The 18435-nt window shown below is 44.1% G+C and overlaps 1 protein-coding gene across 1 annotated transcript; it reads right to left on the reverse strand.

Moving 5' to 3' along the window:
- Positions 1–1210: 1210 nt before the first annotated feature.
- LOC111976233 (5'-nucleotidase domain-containing protein 2) lies at positions 1211–17919 on the reverse strand. Its single transcript, XM_024004983.2, has 14 exons — positions 17359–17919; positions 12844–13028; positions 12641–12715; positions 12499–12554; positions 12330–12423; positions 9459–9587; positions 8885–8945; positions 8652–8754; positions 8030–8131; positions 7860–7941; positions 7686–7772; positions 2349–2489; positions 2109–2173; positions 1211–1969 (listed from the first exon to the last, which is right to left on the reverse strand). The coding sequence occupies exons 1-14, from the start codon at positions 17714–17716 to the stop codon at positions 1708–1710; spliced, it is 1800 nt and encodes a 599-aa protein (XP_023860751.1). The 5' UTR covers positions 17717–17919; the 3' UTR covers positions 1211–1707.
- Between the last annotated feature and the right edge of the window lie 516 nt (positions 17920–18435).

The following is an 18435-nucleotide window of genomic DNA, read 5'->3' on the forward strand; positions in this document are numbered from 1 at the left end:
CTTGAAGCATCTACAGTAATAGTGGAATGATAGTGTTTCACAACATTTTACCCCCACAAATATTTAGCTCCATACCAAATTGCATTCTAATGGTGCAGCCTTCTTATTGGTCAACAGACTGGCTCTTGTTGTCAAATTGACTGGGGCCAACAAATCTCTTGTTGTCAACTCAACAACAGACCAGTGAATTCGACAACAAAATATTTTCTAGCCCCAGTCAATTTGACAACAATAGTTTAATTGTTACATTTAGTACCTTTAAATTCAGCTTTAAAATGTGTATTTCTCTTAGCTTTCTCCTCTGTGGCAGAAAAGATTCAAAGAACTGCGACTCCCATTCTCCTTTGCTACAATACATACACTCAGTCTTAGAAATAGCATGATATTTAGTGGCTATATGAATACAACTTGGCTCCATGGCTTCTATGGAAATGTTCTTGCGATCTATTGAAACAAGTGAAAACAACTGACCAAGAAATGTCGCAAAAAACTAAACAATTTCAATGTTCAAACATGTTCACTTTCAAATTCTCACTCCATGCCCGTTTTAACTACACAAACACTCTCAAACGAGTATGTATCCTAATAAACCAGATTCAATACGCAATAAATCTTTAAATAAGTATCAAACATGCATGTTTTTCTGCTTACCTCTTTCTTTGACAGGAGTGGCAGCCAGGAGTTTGCGAGCTTGCTTGGTCTGTCTCGTGCGCAGCTGAGGTGGCACTGGTACCACGCTGGTGGTGAGGTGCTGCCTAGCGACGTGCAACCACCAGCCAATGAGATCATTATGAAGAAAAATGTGCAAAATAGCCTATGCCTTCAGTTTATATCATACTAGGAGCTTCAAGAACATATGCCAGCTCTTGGCAGTGGAACCGTTGTCTTTTCTCGAAGTTCTGACTGATGACAGCTGTGAAATGAAATGTAAAAATGCATTACGGAAACATTTCCTGGCAAAGTGCTTTCATGATAGTAAGTAGCCTAGACCTAGCCTATGTGAAGCTGATGAAGTGGTAGACTTGGGAAAAGCTCTAATTCATTCAAATAGATGCCTACCTCAAAGGTTCATACCCATTTCTTGATTTATACATTTAGTTCTCACGATGGATAATTCCATTTCATGGACATTCAGCAATTTTATGGACAATCAACAATCATAGGCGACACATGCAACATCATGACAAATRAAACTACTAGCCGCCTCGTGTTAGATCAGTGACAAATATATTTTAATATACTCTATTGAATGTATACAGGCACAAAAACAGGTTTTAAAAGCAGCTACGGTATTTTCAACATACATAATGAACAACATACATTACTAGCTATGTCTTCTCCATAGAACAGACAGTGTCCATTATGGGCACATGCTTCGTCTGTCTTTGCATGCCGGTCATCAAATGCAACCAGCTGTATTGTGTGCCAGTATCACAGAGATGGGTGTTACCCATTAGTTAATAACTAATAATGTACAATGAAGAGTGATTAAGGTTTATAAAGTGCAAACAAATTCCTTCGTGTCTATGATTAGTTAACTTACATCAGGTCTGCCACAGAGTAACTCCTATATAGGCCATGATAATACTCACAGTGTTCACTTACAGTAAGAGCAATAACCTAAGCTTATTTGATCTACAGTTCCCCCTAGTGGGCTGTTTTTTTATGTCCATGTTGAGAACCCAGTTCTGAGAACCCATTGTTGGCTCAGCGGATGTGGGCCATCTCCTCTAGGAAGGGGGTCTTCATGCAGCCAGTGCAGAGCTGGTCCATCCACAGGGGCGCCTCGTGCTGCAGAGGGGTGCGTCGGGGGTAGAAGGTGTAGGAGAGGTCGTAGTTCAGCAGACAGCTGATGGAGGCCATGTAGACGTCTGAGAAGCGACACAGGCGGCGGGAGAAGTAGGTGGGGTTGTGACAGGTGCGGAAGATACTGCCGAACTGGGGGTTGAATAGGTTCTTTGTTCTTAGTCTGTAATAAAAAGGGACAAGAGAGGAAGAGATAATAGAAATACAAGTGGGTCATTTTCAGGCTCTGTAGATATGAAATCCTAATCACTTGTCCAGAGTAAAAGGTACTCAATCAGTACCACTAAATCCATCTGACCAACCTGAGCTCCTCTCTCTCCTTCAGCCAATCCTGCAGAACCTCCCTAGACTGTGAATCCCGATGCATCTACAAAAGGACATGACAAGAGTCAKCTACTGTATGGGGAAAAACTTGACAATCATACTTAAGATGTACAGATACAGCTCCTTATTCAAATAATGAATTCAAAAGATACCTTGTATGTATGTTAATATGGGGAGAAGGGAAAACATGCCAGTGTCTAKTCCCCAGAGGAGTGTACCTGCATGCGTTCCAGCAGGCCTGTGAGGGCCTGAAGCCATGTGAGGCTCTGAGCATATTGTTCTGTGTTCACCACCTTGGTCTCCAGATCCAGCTCAGGCACTATGGCTCCTGTACGCCACCCATGACGCAGCATCAGATCCTTGAAGAGGGAGAATACCATGTAAAGGACAGTAAACATTTTCCAAGGTTTAATTAGTGAGTGAAAGAATATAATACAATAGAATCTTTTGTTCACCAAAGAGTGAGCTTGGGTTTCACCTCTCAGCAGGCAGCATGAACACACATTTAATAATTTTTTATAATTGGGTTCATAGGAGTTCAATATGTGTGTTGTATATTGGTTCCTAGTTTATCATTATCATCATTGAAAAATATGGACTTTATGAGCCGGAAGCAATACCTGCTAAAGCCCAAGGATGGCAGTCACCAGAGAACAACTTCCACAAGTAATAATTCGTCCCCGCCATCAGACTCGCTCTCCAAATCGTCTAGTCGATTATGAGGTAAGCTACGAGTCAAGGAAGAGAACACCATACAGACCACCCAAACGAGGGACCACAAGTAGARGTCGCTGTGGGAGGAATTACTTTCTCTCACAACCAGACCAGCAGCAGTTAAACTCCTACAAAAGATGAGAGAAGCACCCACTCTTCTTCCAGAACGCTCGCAACGTGCCTGAAGCTAATTGAAGAGGAAAGTGACAAGTTGAGGTGTGAGATAATGGAATTATTAGGAAGAGCTAACCTCATCCGCTTGAGTATCCAGCAGTTCAATTCACCTCCCAGGCTGCGTCGCAACATTGAGGATGGAGCCTCATTCTCATCGGTTGCCAACTCACCAGCACCCCACAGCAGGCACACGCCGACTCGAGGTCATCAAGATCAACGTCAGCCTGAGCTGGCATAGCTGGTGACAACCAGAGAGGACACACTGAGGTCACAAAGGCAGCGTGATAAGATTGAACAGCTCATTGAAGAACTCAGGATCAGAGAGCTCCCCGACCCAAACCAGTCATCATCATTGTCATCATCAACTCAATCAAATCCTCACTGTCGTGAGCCATCGCCTACACCTGACCGTCGCCAGCCTACACCTGACCGCCGCCGTCGCCAGCCAACACCTGACCGTCGCCAGCCTACACCTGACCGCCGCCGTCGCCAGCCGACACCTGACCGCCGTCGTCGCCAGCCAACACCTAACAGCCATCTGCTGCTGCCGTCAGCATACACCTGAACCCCACTGTCAGCCACACCTGATCGCCATCGTCAGCCGCTGTCAGTCTACACCTGATCGCTGTCATCAGCCCTCACCTGATCGCCACGACTACTCACCTGATTTTAGTTGTCACGCACCTGTCCACTACCGCACGCACACCTTCTCCGCCCAGCTGGGCGCGCACCTACCGGAACCAACTCCTAACATCCCCAACTTCGTCAAAGAAGACCCACGGGAGTTAGCCCTCGAGAATGAGTTTCATATACTTGTTGACCACCTGAATTTGGAAGAGGCGTTGCTAATTGCAGACTCCTACAGCAACAGCACGTACCCATACAGAACCACCTTGGATTCCCTCACAGAACTGAATTGGCCAGCCCCACCAGCTTGCCCTCCAGCGTATCGCAGGATTAATGGACAGTGATGACACCAAGGTATTCCAAAGACACCCATTCCAACCCTACTTCACCTGGCAGAGTGGCTTGAGTACGAGGTGAGAGTGCAAGAAGATGGCATGCAGTTCAGTCTTTCCCCAAGACCACCACCATCCTCCCCGGAGGTGAGCAGAGAAAGGACAAAGCCAAAGCCTGTACAGTACCAGTCTCCGGGGGAAAGGTCATGGGAGAAGCACTGCCTGTTCAGTACTTCTTTGTGAGCTCTGGTTCACCCAGGATGGTGTGGAACCCCAAGGGCGCACTCTTGGACTACAATGGCAATGTCTGTCTGACACTCTGGTCTACAAGCATGGTCACATGGAGAAAGCTGGGCCCAYCATGCGCAACATATATTGGATCCTTGCCAGCCAGTACGATCCACTCAGCTTCATCATCCCATACACTAGAGGTCTTCACGAATACATCTGGACCCGAATACCTGAGACCTGATCCGGGACCCGACCAGGTCCGGATCCAGAATTCTAAAAATTGTCACTGGTCTGGGTCAGATCTGATATGATTGTCACGGGTCTTGGGTATGTATAATTTTAACTGACTTGTCCGGAAGGGCCCGTACAGATCCGAACGCGACAGCTGCAGTAGAAAGAGGGAGAGAGAAAAAGGTTATCATTAATGCTGCTGCTCTTGCTTTTCTCGAGAGTGTAGCGTGGCGTGTGTAGCTTGTTGTTGTTGGCCAATCATAAGTCATCAAAGCGGCAATAGGCTACAGTCATAGAGCCTCTGTGTGKGGCAAAATTTAGGTGATATCTAGTCTAATCAATGGAAAATGAAATTAAAATGACGGAATTAAAAGTTAAAGGAGAAGGATAGGCTACAACGACCAAGAGCCAACAAGTAGGCTGCTACTTAATATTCTGTTGTTTTTACTTGTAACTGTAGGATGAGAAAGCGCATGCACTGCAGCCTCAATTAGCCTAACTAGCTAACGTTAGGTAGCTTAACTAGTTTCTCCCGGGTTTGATGCAGTCAAAACAGGTACTACACCATCATATTTGATGATAAATAACCTAGCTGTGGCAGCTATTCGTCTACTATATTACGAGTCAGCTTGGTTGGCTGCTGTCTCTTCCTCCGTCCTCCCTGCTCCCAGTGTCACTCACTCACAGTATTTCCGCATACCGGGTCTAGGTGGGAAAGCCCGAAGTCCATTTCGGAAGACCTCTACCATTCACCACACAGGCCAACGCCATGGTCCAGAGGCTCTGAGAGAAGAAAAGGGGTTGGGATGACCCAGATCTACCTGAAAATCTCCACGCATGGCTTACTTGCCCCAGGTCACACTGCCAAGATGGACCTCCTAGACAGCACAAGAAGTGTCCATGTCTTCAGTGATGTTTCAGAGCGTGCGTATGTTGCTGACGCATACCTCCGCACTGAAGATGCCAATGGGCGGGTCTAGGTGGCATTCCTTGCAGCAATATCAAGAGTGGCTCCAAAATGACAAGACTCGAGCGCTGCGATGCACTCAGCGGTGCCCAGCTGGCAGTGGCCCTCAGAAGATAACTCACCCTGGAGATCCATGACATCACATACTGATCGGATTCTACAACAGTCTTAACCTGGCTCCAGTCAGACTCCAGCAGGTACAAAGTATTTGTGGGCACAAGACATGCACAAATAGAGGAGCTCACGGATCCCCAGGCCTGGCGTTACGTGGACACAGAGAGCAATCCAGCTGATGCTATCATGCGCGGCAAGATACTGTCTCAGCTCTCAGAACATAATCATTGGAGTCAATGTCCTCCCTTCCTATGGCAGGCACAGTCATCCTGGCTAAGAAGACCTGACAAAGTACCTCCTGACGAAGAACAGGGGCTGTGGAAGCCTACTTTATATGGACTCCTGTCAGCGGACACTAAGTTGTCTCTCCCTGATGTTTCCCAGTAAAGACACTTTTTAGGAGCTAGTGGAAGCCACAATGCAGTCACTACACGAGGCGGACAGTAGTGCCAAAAGATCCTCAGCTGACAACTTCAAGCAAGCCTAACTCAAAGTTCTCTGACATGCCCAGTCAGAGTTTCCCAGAGGACCTCTCCCTACTAGAAGCAGGTAAAGCCAGTTCCTCCGAGCAGCCGTCTGGTGACTCTGGCCCCAGAGTACAACAACGACACCGGAAAGATCCGTATTGGAGGTCGCTTTCGGAGATGTAATCCGGTCACAAGGCTACTAATTAAGAAATATGACAAGCAGCCGCAGTACCCAGGCCCAGAGAGGGTGTTTGTCGAGCTACTTCGAGGGATCTGGATTCTGAGGGATTCTGAGGGGATTCTGTCACTTCCAGCATGGTGAGGCCAGACAGATATACCTAAGATGGCTGACCTGCCTCCAGACCAACTGCAGTTCTACAAGCCGACTTTCTATACTACAGGTGTGGAATGCTTTGGACCGTATGTTATCAAGATTGGCCGAAGAAATTAAAAGAGACGGGTCATCATCTGTACAGGTGGATCTATTGTCGAACATAGATACAAATTTGTTCCTGATGCTTTTGAGATGCTTCATCACTCGCAGAGGCAAGCCCTTTTGAGATCTTGTCCAWTTGAGGAACACATTTCAAGGGAGGAGAGCAGCCCGCCAAAAGTGGCACAGGGGGAAGGAAGACCTTGCAGTGGGGAGCGTTGTGATGATCGTGGACAATCAGTCTTCTAGAGCGCTCTGGCAAATTGGAACTGTCAAGTCAGTTATCCCTGAAGCAGACGGGAAAGTGAGGACAGTGGAGATCCAAGTCAAAGACAGAACCTACGTCAGGCCTGTCGCTCGGCTTATCCAGCTGTCCACCCTTCCTCAAGAAGTTACTKACCTTTAGCTGGCCCCACATTTGGGGGCGGCTGAAAAAAACGGCCAGCTTTGTAGCACTCCCTTCTGGTTAGTTTAGTCAGGCAGTTTTCAGACCCTAACCACCTTTAGTTTTCTTTTTGACCAAGGTCACCCCAGTMATTCTTATATTAACCAATCAGCAGCCTCTATTGCCAAGACTTCAGGTTAATTAATTTAGGACCCCTAGCATGGCAGGGCATAAGCCAGATAACATTGCTTTCCATCCTGACAAGCACCACCTTTTTCACTCTGCTACCTTTTTCCTCTTGTGGACAATGTCCTTGCTATCTAACATTTTATTATGCATGCATCTAAAATGTAAGTGCCTTAAGATCTTTATGGCCGTTGGTTTTGAAGCTAAGTATTGCCTGTTGTTGTATTTTGACATTTATGTTGAGTTTGTTAGCTAGCTCGGCGCTCCCGCTAGCCTTAGTGCTAGCTTTAGCATTTACATTGAGAATGCATTAGTATGTTAGCATGCCTAGTAGCATTAGCCATTTGTTAGTGTTTTTCATTTGTGGTGATAGCCACAAGCCTGTTTAGTAGACAGATAGGCATATTTTCCTGCTGCATGGCTAGAGTCTATGTTTTTATTATTTCCCTTACAGAACCACATCTGTCAGTTTCAAGAGTGGTCAGACCTGTGTGTGTATGTGTGTATGTGTGGATCCTTTCTGTCCATTAAAAACCCCTAAACTGGAAATACTGTCYCCTCATTGTTTTGGACGGACATTGCTGTAGTGGTTACTACCAACCTGGAAACTGAGTTTTCTATCTATTTGAATGGTCCTTTGATTTTGTAACCAAATCATATTTTTCAATCATAGCAAGATAAAATAGTCACTCACAGCCAAGTCACTGTAGAGATGGTCTCCAAAGTATAGCACACTGGACCCTCTCCAGCCTGTCAGCCTCAGGAAGTCGTACAGGTTTCCCTGAAACACAAACTAAATGTCTCAGTATTCTGTTAAGGGGGAGATGAGGTCATGAGATTTGTAGTTTAATATTGAAGGTGTACACACTTGTTTGTAGATCTGTCCTTTGTCCAGACTGTTTATTTTGTCCCACTGGAGGTCACCATTTCCATCCAGGCGTCTAAATGGTCTGTAAAAGGGGCAACATTGGCGAGCAAATTGAATATGGTCCCAATAAACACATGACAACCTGGTCAACAAGAACACTCCATACTCACTTGACACAGTCATTGAAGAAGTGTGGTTTGTCTGCCTGAACGATGACCACGTCAAAGAAGTCCCTCCAGTCCTTCCCAACCATGTACCTCATGCCTTTATCCCTACAATCAGAGACATCAGAGTGACTGGACCACAGGAGGCTGCTGAGGGGAGGACAGCTCATAATAATGGTTGGAACGGAGTGAATGGAATGGCATCAAACACATGGAAACTATGTGTTTGATATATTTGATGCCATTCCACTTATTCCACTTCAGCCATTACCACGAGCCCATGCTCCCCAATTAAGGTGCCACCAACCTCCTGTGGATTGGACCAATCTTACAGAGAAAGCAACAGAGGTGTGGCTCATTCCATTCACCAAAATAYACTGTGCAGACTGACTGTGAGTGCTTCTGCCCACTCTTCCCATTCGTCAATAGTGTTCTGACTGAATGATACGTCAGTGTTTGTGCTTCCTCTGTCAATCATGTTGGGTAACCATGAAAACAAGTAATTGACATTAGGAGAATGACTCATCCTCTTCCACGATCCATCGTAATTGTGGTCAATTTACCAACCAATCAATACGTCATTCAAACCAACATGACCCTGGGTCTTCATCCTCAGATGGACACTCACACAAAGCTGAAGGGGCTGTTGGTGATGAGGAACAGTTTCTTCCCGTGGCTGACCAGGCGATGCAGAACAGCATAAGTCTCATCCCCTCCCAAAATGTACTTCTCTATGGATGTGAAATAAGGGGAAAAATAACAACATTAACAAAAACAACAACATGTAAAACTTTAACATTCTGCAGTCTTCTGAAAATAAGGTATTTGGCTGGACCACAAACAGAATCCAACATCGCTCACCCAGATCTTGCATGATCCATTTGTACATGTAGCCTTTGATGTGAACCATTCCAATGGCTTCCTGAGGATAAAAATAACATACATTATGCATTATGCAAATAACAACTGCCAATGAATCTACTTAAATGCAGTTACAACATGTACCTACAGATAAGGATAAATTCAACATGCTCATAGTGCATATAGTCAGGTTCTGAATATCACACTCTCTACTCCAACCCAGTCTAACAGGCAGAAGAGCTTGGTTACAAAAAGGACGAGGGAGGATAAAGTCAGAGCTAGATCACTTCTGTTTCTTCTGGCAGACAAAGTGAATCTGAAAAGGACAAACTGTAATCTAAACCCTTTGACCCCAGTGTGGAATGAGAACAGCTATTGTTCATTAGTCCACATGTCTGAATCCCTGGCAACCTCTCTCTAGGAGGAGGACAGAGATCTGAACCTGGTGCTGAAAACCCCCACTGTGTCCAAACGGTCAAATTAACCTGGCAGAGGGTTTGGAAAACCAGCAAGAGGGAGGGAAAGAACATTACACAAGGTGATAAATGGCATGAGCGTGTGCTGAGACACTCACTGAAACGTCTTTGTAGAGGTGCTCGGGATCGTACTCGATGTCGTTGGAGATGAAGAAATCATTGGCCACAGCCAGGAGGGTCATCTCTGGGATGGAGAAGATGTCCATGAACTGCTTAACCTTGGGTCCCTATGGATGATAAATCATTTGCTTATTGTATGCTTATAAAACATATACAGTATTACCATGACTCTAAATTGGGTGTGATTAGAGAAATGCGGTTTCAAAATGTACATGAAATACTTATTTATAAACATTATATTACCACCTAATGCTTCTAGCTCAAATGAGGCACCATGTTTAGAACCAGTTACCTTCCATGGAGGAAAAAATTAAACCAGTGTCCACAGGGAGCAAGGCCTGTACACAGAGCTAATCCCTAATTTATAAAGACAGGGAGCGCCAGACCCAGAGGATTGTGGGTAGTGGGCGTATGTTTGTGATGGAAGATTAGAAGGCAGGGGAGGCATGGTGTGCTCCCTCCACAGCCCCACATTCAATGTAGAAGAATGTAAAGAATGTGAACCTGTGTGAAAACATCAAAGCCCCTGGCCCTACAGACTGAACCTGATGAACAAACACTATGCCACAGTCAGACTGTCAGACCACATCTAGAGATGTATTAAGATTTGTCCAATAATAACCTGTAATTACAAACAAACTACAAAAGGGTTTTAACGTTAACATCCTGTAGCAGATTAGCTCTTTTACTTGATTAGTGAAATGTTGCTTGTCAGTTGCTAAAAGAGTAATGACAAAAGTCGAGCTTACAAATTACAATGCTTATAACAAATCAAATGTTATTAGTCACATGCGCTGAATACAGTAAATGCTTACTTATAAGCCCTTAACCAACAATGCAGTTTTAAGAAAATATAACAACAACAAAAAAGTAAGAGATAAGAATAACAAATAATTCAAGAGCAGCAGTAAATAACAATAGTGGGGCTWTATCCAGGGGGTACCGGTACAGAGTCAATATTCGGGGGCACCGGTATCGAGGTAATTGAGGTAATATGTACATATAGGTAGAGTTATTAAAGTGACTAAGCACAGATAATAACAGAGAGTGACAGTAGCAAAGAAGGGGGGGATGCAAATAGTCTCGGTAGCCATTTGATTAGCTGTTCTATGACTAGGGTGGCTGGAGCCTTYGACAATTTTTAGGGCCTTCCTCTGACTCCGCCTGGTATAGAGGTCCTGGATGGCAGGAAGCTTGGCCCTCGTGATGTACTGGGCCGTACACACTACCCTCAGTAGTTCCTTGCAGTCGGAGGCCGAGCAGTTGCCATACCAGGCAGTGATGCAACCCGTCAGGATGCTCTCGATGGTGCAGCCGTAGAAACTTTTGAGGATCTGAGGACCCATGCCAAATCTTTTTAGTCACCTGAGGGGGAATAGGTTTTGTCGTGCCCTCTTCACAACTGTCTTGGTGTGCTTGGACCATGTTAGTTTGTTGTTGATGTGGACGCCAAGGAACTTGAAGCTCTCAACCTGCTCCACTACAGCCCCGTCGATGAGAATGGGGGCGTGCTCGGTCTTTCTTTTCCTGTAGTCCACAATCATCTCCTTTGTCTTGATCACGTTGAGGGAGAGGTTGTTGTCCTTGCATCACACGATCAGGTCTCTGACCTCCTCCCTATAGTCTGTCTCATCAATGTCGGTGATCAGGCCTACCACTGTTGTGTCATCAGCAAACTTAATGAGGGTGTTGGAATCGTGCCTGGCCGTGCAGTCATGAGTGAACAGGGAGGACAGGAGGGGACTGAGCACGCACCCCTGAGGGGCCCCTGTGTTGAGGATCAGCGTGGCGGATATGTTGCTACCTACCCTTACCACCTGGGGGCGGCCCGTCAGGAAGTCCAGGATCCAGTTGCAGAGGGAGGTGTTTAGTCCCAGGGTCCATAGCTCAGTGATGAGCTTTGAGGGCACTATGGTGTTGAACGCTGAGTTGTAGTCAGTGAATAGCATTCTCACATAGGTGTTCCTTTTGTCCAGATGGGAAAGGGCAGTGTGGAGTACAATAGAGATTGCATCATCTGTGGATCTGTTGGTGTGGTATGCAAATTGGAGTGGGTCTAGGGTTTCTGGGATAATGGTGTTGATGTGATACATGACCAGCCTTTCAAAGCATTTCATGGCTACAGACGTGAGTGCTCCTGGTCAGTAGTCATTTAGGCAGGGACTACGATGGTCTGCTTGAAAAATGTTGATATTACTGGCAAATGTCAGTGAAGACACTTGCCAGTTGGTCAGCGCATGCTCGGAGTACACGTCCTGGTAATCCGTCTGGCCCAGCGGCATTGTGAATGTTGACCTGTTTAAAGGTCTTACTCACATCGGCTGCAGAGAGCGTGATCACAGTCGTCCGGACCAGCTGTTGCTCTCATGCATGTTTCAGTGTTACTTGCCTCGAAGAGAGCATAGAAGTTATTTAGCTCATCTGGTAGGCTCGTGTCACTGGGCAGCTCTCGGCTGTGCTTCCCTTTGTAGTCTGTAATAGTTTGCAAGCCCTGCCACATCCGACGAGCGTCGGCGCCGGTGTAGTATGATTCGATCTTAGTCCTTTATTGATGCTTTGCCTGTTTGATGGTTCGTCGGAGGGCATAGCGGGATAGCGGGATTTCTTATAAGCTTCCGGGTTAGAGCCCGGAAATCAGGAGGATAGAGTTATGGTCAGATTTGCCAAATGGAGGGCGAGGGAGAGCTTTGTATGCGTCTAAAGGTAATGTCATTTTAAGTAGGACCTGTCCTCATAACTGTTGGCGGCAGATTAAAACAAAATACCTTGATCCTGTCAATGCACTCAGAGTGAATATTTTAACAGGCAACCCTGGAGGTAATGTATTCTTCAAGGACACAGTGACTGACCTTTCCATAGAAGCCGCTGACCTGGTGCAGGGGGACATGGTGCGTCCCCCCATAGAGCCTCAGGACCTCCTCATCTGGAACTGGGTTCAGCCCCCTATAGAGTCAACACAGTTTTAGTACACTGACTGACATTGCAGAGTGTTATTCACCAACCACAAACAGAACTCACCGATACACAGTCCCCAGCTGAATGTAATGGAAAGCATCTATCTTCATCAGGAGGCCCTGGGGGAAGACAAAACATATAGTACTGTAAACGCAYTGTACCTTGAGATTGGATGTTTAAAAGAGGGGCAGAACTGCTTTATTACCTTTTGAATATCATAGTGAAGACCCCGTGCAGCAAAGTTGGGGATGTAGTCATATTTGCGGATACCTTCAGGGTACTGTCAAACAACAGCAGAAGATGCTCAGATTAGAAGGGCACACAAATGTACTCTTACATGGAATTATCAGGAGAACTGAATATACAATATGTGCTAGTCTATTGGCGGGTTAGTTAGAGAACACACACCTTGAAGTGCTCGATGAGGAGGTCTCGGGCAGTGTTGTAGATCATAGTGTTGAGGGCATCGGAGTAGAGGGCCAGGGTGTAGTCATAGTCAAACCCATAGATGTCTACCTCCGCTAGGCTGACCTCGTTGTTGGCGTAGATAGTGGAGGAGTTGAGCAGGTTACACACACTTGGTGGGATCAGGTCTGGAAAGAGACAGCACAGAGACATACATTGTAATAGAGAGACAACATAATAGACTGATACTATGTTTATGGCATCAGAGATGACATAACTACAGCTTTATACCATTTGGGACTTCAATGTTAAGCACTAATGTTTTTTTAGATGATGCCAATTGTACAGCAGGAGTACACTGTACCTGAAGCAAAGTACTGAGCTTAGTGAGGCAAGCAACAACAGGATTACAGGGAAATCATAGGGGGTAAGAAATGTGAAACACTGAACAGGATTTAGAGGGAAATTAACTTTTGCACACACACATAAACAAACAGCCAAATGTGTTTGTAATCTAAATCACTGGACCTAAAAATTTAGCAAAATCCCTGATTTTCATGTGAATATTCTAAAATCAGCATAAAAACAATGTGCGTATTTTCCCACCAGAGATGTTTCCATCAAAATGACTTGTTGCGAATAAAAGGCTGTGTGTGATGACCTAGGCCTAGCGCACATGCAAATACCTTTTGAGGGAAAATTCCCATGGAACGAATAAAAAATTACAAGTTAAATGGGTTTSCATCGAATTTTCAACTCTACTGATGGTTTTCTCACAATGTTTTATAGCGAGTGTGCCCAGTCTGGTATTGGCACGTGCGCTCTAACCAACAGCGCTATMTGCGCTTTGTTGGCTACAGAGCACAGATAGCCTACATGATCAGATTATTATTATGGACAAAAGAGCGAGATTATTTTTATTTGTCAAACWGCAGCCAAGCATCGATTATCRTGTCACCAGAATAAGACCCTCGATATTTATTGGAAAGGGGCGTCAAGCTCATCACTACAACTCATCAGCAAAGTATGTGGTTTATTAGGCTAGAGATGAAATCAATTATGATAAACTTCACTGGGAGGACCGCACAACATGTCATAGTGTGACTCCAAGTTCATTTCGATATGATGGTTATTATAACAATATTTGCACAAACGCGTTTCCACCAACATTTCTCGCATAATTCATTTAACCGACACAAAAAAAAAACCTTGTCTAGCSTACTTTGTTTTGTCGACATTTGGAAAGTTTGTCGGAAAATGTTGTTTCAATCAGGCGTGTCATTAAATGTTTTATCCGACATGTACTTTACTCGCAAAAAAATATTTTATGGAAACATGGTCAGTGTCTATTTGTGTATTGCTCTGCGTGTTTACAACCCGGTTCTTCCAGAGCAATCATAACAGCCACACAGCAAACACACAGACTCCGATTAAAAAGAGGATCACCCAACGGTTTCCCAATCTATCACTAAATCCCTGGAATATGACGACGCTACCATGTTTCATTTTTAGCTGTCTATGACAGATAAGTGGGCCAAGGACTTTTGGATGAGACAAGTGACAGCAGCTGGCCGTCAACGTGATAGATTGACCATATCTGGCTTGTAACCTCATTCTCAGATTTGTGTCTCTCCTCTAACTCTACCTACATTACCAAGTCCGATCCTTCTTATGTCTTTATAGTGGAGGTTATGGCTATGTGTTTGTGTGCTGACATAATGATGACAATCTAAAGAAGGAGTAGATAATGAATCAGAATATGCAACCATATGGCTAGTGAGTAAATGAGAAAGAGTGTGTCAGAGACCATGGCCTGTCCTGTAGGGGTTTGGGTTCTGAGATCGTTTTTTGAATATAGCCTGTAGAATTATAGAGTATGTTGGTTACAACAATTTGGCTGACTTTCATTTTTTCAGAACAAGACCAATGACAGGATTGCCATCCAGCTGTCATGCTTGACCCACTTTCAAACCTAGGGAAGGGATGAACTGTTACAGCACTGGTCTAGAAGAGGATGAACTCATGTAATCCCTGTGCATACAGTAATGTCTTCAACCAGGACATGACAAGACTCACATCAGTAGCAGATGGGGAGTAATACTGAATCACTCCCCATCAGCACCCATCAGTATAAGTGTACGCACATCACACATTATGGGAATCCTTTGAAGTTTACCCTGCCGACATTGAGCGTATTTGTAGTTTGTATTTATTAAGGATCCCCATTGGCTCCTGCCAAGGCAGCAGCTACTCTTCCTGGGGTTTATTATGGATCCCATTAGTTCCTGCCAAGGCAGCAGCTACTCTTCCTGGGGTCCAGCAACATGAAGGCAGTTATATACAATTTAAAATATAACATTTCATAACACTTTTCACAACACATTAAGTGTGTTCCCTCAGGCCACTACTCTACAACCACATATCTACAATACAAAATCCATGTGTACGTGTTTGTAGAGTGCGTGTCTTATCATGTGTATGTGTGCCTGTACCTGTGTGTCTCTTCACAGACCCCCCTGTTCCATAAGGTGTATTTTTATCTGTTTTTTAAATCTCATTCTACTGCTTGCATCAGTTACCTCATGTGGAATAGAGTTCCATGTAGTCATGGCTCTATGTAGTACTGTGCGCCTCCCATAGTCTGTTCTGGACTTGTGGATTGTGAAGAGACCTCTGGTGGCATGTCTTGTGGGGTATGCATGGGTGTCTGAGCTGTGTGCTAGTAGTTTAAACAGACAGCTCGGTGCATTCAGCATGTCAACACTTCTTACAAAAACAAGTACTGATAAAGTCAATCTCTCCTCCACTTTGAGCCATGAGAGATCTACATGCATATTATTAATGTTAGCTCTCTGTCTACACCCAAGGGCCAGCCGCGCTGCCCTGTTCTGAGCTGATTGTAATTTTCCGAGGTCTCTCTTTGTGGCAACTGACCACACAACTGACAAAACTAGGGCCTTGTTGATAGTGTTGTTAAAAAGGCAGAGCAACATTTTATTATGGGCAGACTTCTCCCCATCTTAGCTACTGTTGTATCAGCATGTTTTGACCATGACAGTTTACAATCCAGGGTTACTCCATGCAGTGTAGTCATCTCAACTTTCTCAATTTCCACATTATTTATTAAAGATTTAGTTGAGGTTTATGGTTTAGTGAATGATTTGTCCCAAATACAATGCTTTTATATATTTTTTATATTTAGGACTAACTTATTCCTTGCCACCCATTCTGAAACTAACTGCAGCTCTTTGTTAAGTGTTGCAGTGATTTCAGTCGCTGTAGTAGCTGATGTGTATAGTGTTGAGTCAACCGCATACATAGACACACTGGCATGTCATTAGTAAAGATTGMGAAAAGTAAGGGGCCTAGAAAGATGCCCTGGGTAATTCCTGATATAACCTGGATTATGTTGGAGAGGCTTCCATTAAAGAACACCCTCTGTGTTCTGTTAGATAGGTAACTCTTTATCCACAATATAGCAGGGGTGTAAAGCCATAACACATACATTTTTCCATCAGCAGACTATGATCGATAATGTATGTCAAAAGCCGCACTGAAGTCTAACAAAACAGCTCCCACAATCTTTTTATCATCCATTTCTCTCAGCCAATCATCAGTCATTTGTGTAAGCACTGTGCTTGTTGAATGTACTTTCCAAAAGCAATGCTGAAAGGTTGATGTCAATTTGTTTACAGTAAAATAGCATTTTAACTGGTCAAACACCATTTTTTCCCAAAAGTTTACTAAGGGTTGGTAACAGGCTGATTGGTCAGCTATTTGAGCCAGTAAAGGGGGCTTTACTATTCTTGGGTAGCTGAATTACTTTGGCTTCCCTCCAGGCCCGAGGGCACACACTTTCTTGTAGGCTTAAATTGAAGATATGACAAACAGGAGTGGCCATATCGTCCGTTATCCTCAGTAATTTTCCATCCAAGTTGTCAGACCCTGGTGGCTTGTCATTGTTGATAGACAATTTTTTCACCTCCTCCACACTCACTTTACAGAATTCAAAATGACAATGCTTCTCTTTCATAATTTCATCAGTTATACTTGGATGTGTAGTGTCAGCGTTTGTTGCTGGCATGTCATGCATACATTTGCTAATCTCGCCAAATTATTAAAGTAATTGGCAATATAAATGGGTTTTGTAATGAATGATCCATCTGATTCAATGAATGATGGAGCAGAGTTTGACTTTTTGCCCAAAATTTAATTTAAGGTGCTCCAAAGCTTTTTGCTATCATTCTTTATATAATTTATTTGTTTCATAGTATCATTTTGTTTCGTAATGAATGAGCCATCTGATTCAATGAATGATGGAGCAGAGTTTGACTTTTTGCCCAAAAATTAATTTAAGGTGCTCCAAAGCTATTTGCTATCATTCTTTATATAATTTCTTTGTTTCATAGTATCATTTCTTATTGTTATTCAGTTTATTCACATGATTTCTCAATTTGCAGTACGTTTGGGGGGAGGAAATATGACAAAGGACAACTGTGAGGTCAGTCTACTACTTACCGTGCACAAGCCGTTTCATCTCATTATAACGTGCCCATAAATACGTCCTATGATCTGCTTTTGGGGCGGTGGAGGAGTAAGATCGTCCAGACACTGTCAACAGCTCCTCGGGAACCTTCTTGCCCCCAACCTGATGTCTTTGAGCGGCAGGTGTAGAGGAGCAAGCCGCAGGTAAAGGCATCGCCGCCGACCTGCCATTTGATTCACAGCTTTGATCTTTACATTTATTCTCTCCACTTTTCAATTCCCTGCTTGTTGAAAAGTTTATAATTTTCGAAGATCTTGAAAGAGGTGGTGTCCTGCTACCGTTTTGCCATAATGCACGGCCCAGTGTAGTACTCACTTTTTTGCAGGCCATTCTAAGAAAAAACGGCGAAACCAATGCGTAAAAATATACCGGTATAGTTTACAATTGCTTTAACGGAACTTGACCAATGAACTTGGTACCTGCTTACAGAAAATAAATAACATGCAGATATGAAAGGCCTGACTTCTCACTCTCCAAGTACCCCTGACTGCAGTGTGCGGTTCGGGCAGGGCTCAATGTAGGCGGAGTCAAACGGCGGGGCCGGACTCAATGTGGGCGGAGTCAAACGTTTGACCCCGCTTACCTTTTTTTTGTCCATCTGAGGTTTGACAGTCAGACACTGAATACGAACACACACGTTTGTGCAAGGCACACGTTGAATACAAACGTATTTCATTTTTGAAGAGCGTAAGAAATATTATATAAAGTGGTACCAGCACATGTGTTGTAAAACTTTTTGCTTCATGCTATATTTGAGACAAGCTACTGATATTGTTGCAGTGAACAACAGACTTGTTATGTATGCCATGTACTGTTAAAATTGTGTTGATCAATTTTATAACTTTGTAATTATATTATTTAATTGAGCATATATATACAGTTACTACATATCCTGATTTTTATTGCTATTTACTTTCCTCATGAGAATGGAGACAGACTATACCATATAGACATACTGACAAGCCGAATGTGCTTTGTACAATAAGATATACCAGCTCCAGTAAAGAGATCAGAGACTCGGGTGACTTCTACATCATCTTTACTAAACA

Source organism: Salvelinus sp. IW2-2015, linkage group LG17, assembly GCF_002910315.2.
Source record: "Salvelinus sp. IW2-2015 linkage group LG17, ASM291031v2, whole genome shotgun sequence".
NCBI classification, from domain to species: domain Eukaryota; kingdom Metazoa; phylum Chordata; class Actinopteri; order Salmoniformes; family Salmonidae; genus Salvelinus; species Salvelinus sp. IW2-2015.

Excerpts from the sequence above, each read along its gene's own strand:
- LOC111976233 (XM_024004983.2), bottom strand. The coding sequence starts at position 17,716 with ATGGCCTGCAAAAAAGTGAGTACTACACTGGGCCGTGCATTATGGCAA. Across the intron at positions 12,424-12,498 it reads CAGCTGGGGACTGTGTATCG|GGGGCTGAACCCAGTTCCAG; the intron begins GTGAGTTCTGTT and ends TTGACTCTATAG. Across the intron at positions 2,174-2,348 it reads GCCTGCTGGAACGCATGCAG|ATGCATCGGGATTCACAGTC; the intron begins GTACACTCCTCT and ends GTCCTTTTGTAG.